At 36.6% G+C, this 685-nt stretch overlaps 1 protein-coding gene across 2 annotated transcripts in view; it reads left to right on the top strand.

Annotated features, from left to right (window-relative positions):
• Window positions 1-149: 149 nt before the first annotated feature.
• Window positions 150-685, top strand: part of LOC107480785 (mitochondrial arginine transporter BAC1) — a 4460-nt gene continuing 3924 nt past the window's right edge. For both annotated transcript variants that reach the window (XM_016100959.3, XM_016100958.3), the window contains exon 1: window positions 150-529. In XM_016100959.3, the coding sequence (XP_015956445.1) occupies window positions 407-529 (123 nt within the window). In that variant the 5' untranslated portion in view covers window positions 150-406. The remainder of the gene's footprint in view (window positions 530-685) is intronic.

Here is a 685-nt window from a genome sequence, read left to right as displayed (position 1 = left end):
ATTAGATAAATAAATCTTAATTTTTTATTTATTATATTTTATATTAATAATTTAAATTTATTTTATAAAACAAATAAATTTTTTTTTAAAATTAACTGATAAAAAAGTTAATTACTTAACATTGTTCTCTAACAAAAATAGTGAGAACATCAATAATTGTGAGTGGTTCTCAAAGTGGGGACTAATGCTCAGGGAGAAGAGAGGCATTCATCAAGCTCTGTGGTCGGCGTCCAAACCTTAACATCTCACCGACGACCGCCGCGCCGCCCCTCCTTAACGCCTTACACACTGTGGCAGTCAGTCGAGGATTCCGACAATCAAGACGATGGATTGCATACACTAATTGACTACACGGCATGATAGTTCGTAACATGTAGCTCACAAATCCACATCAGGTTAGAGAGAAATGGAGGAGATTTCAACTTCAACTTCAGCTTCAGCTTCAGCATCAGGGTACAAGGAATATGTGGCAGGTTTGATCGCTGGCGTTGCCACTGTTGCCATTGGCCATCCATTTGACACCGTCAAGGTTTCTTTTTATTGTTTATTTATTTTGTGTGCGTGTGGTGCCCGGTTTCAATTTGAATGCATAATCAATATCGAAAGATTTTCAATTCATCAACTGTTTGTGGTAATTACAGTAGAATGTGCGTGTGTTTTTTGGTGGTTTTTTTTTTCTGTTGTT

Source organism: Arachis duranensis, chromosome 3 (genome assembly GCF_000817695.3).
Source record: "Arachis duranensis cultivar V14167 chromosome 3, aradu.V14167.gnm2.J7QH, whole genome shotgun sequence".
Classification (NCBI taxonomy): domain Eukaryota; kingdom Viridiplantae; phylum Streptophyta; class Magnoliopsida; order Fabales; family Fabaceae; genus Arachis; species Arachis duranensis.
Note: the sequence above shows the minus strand (reverse complement) of the source record. Positions and strands in the feature narration are given on the sequence as shown.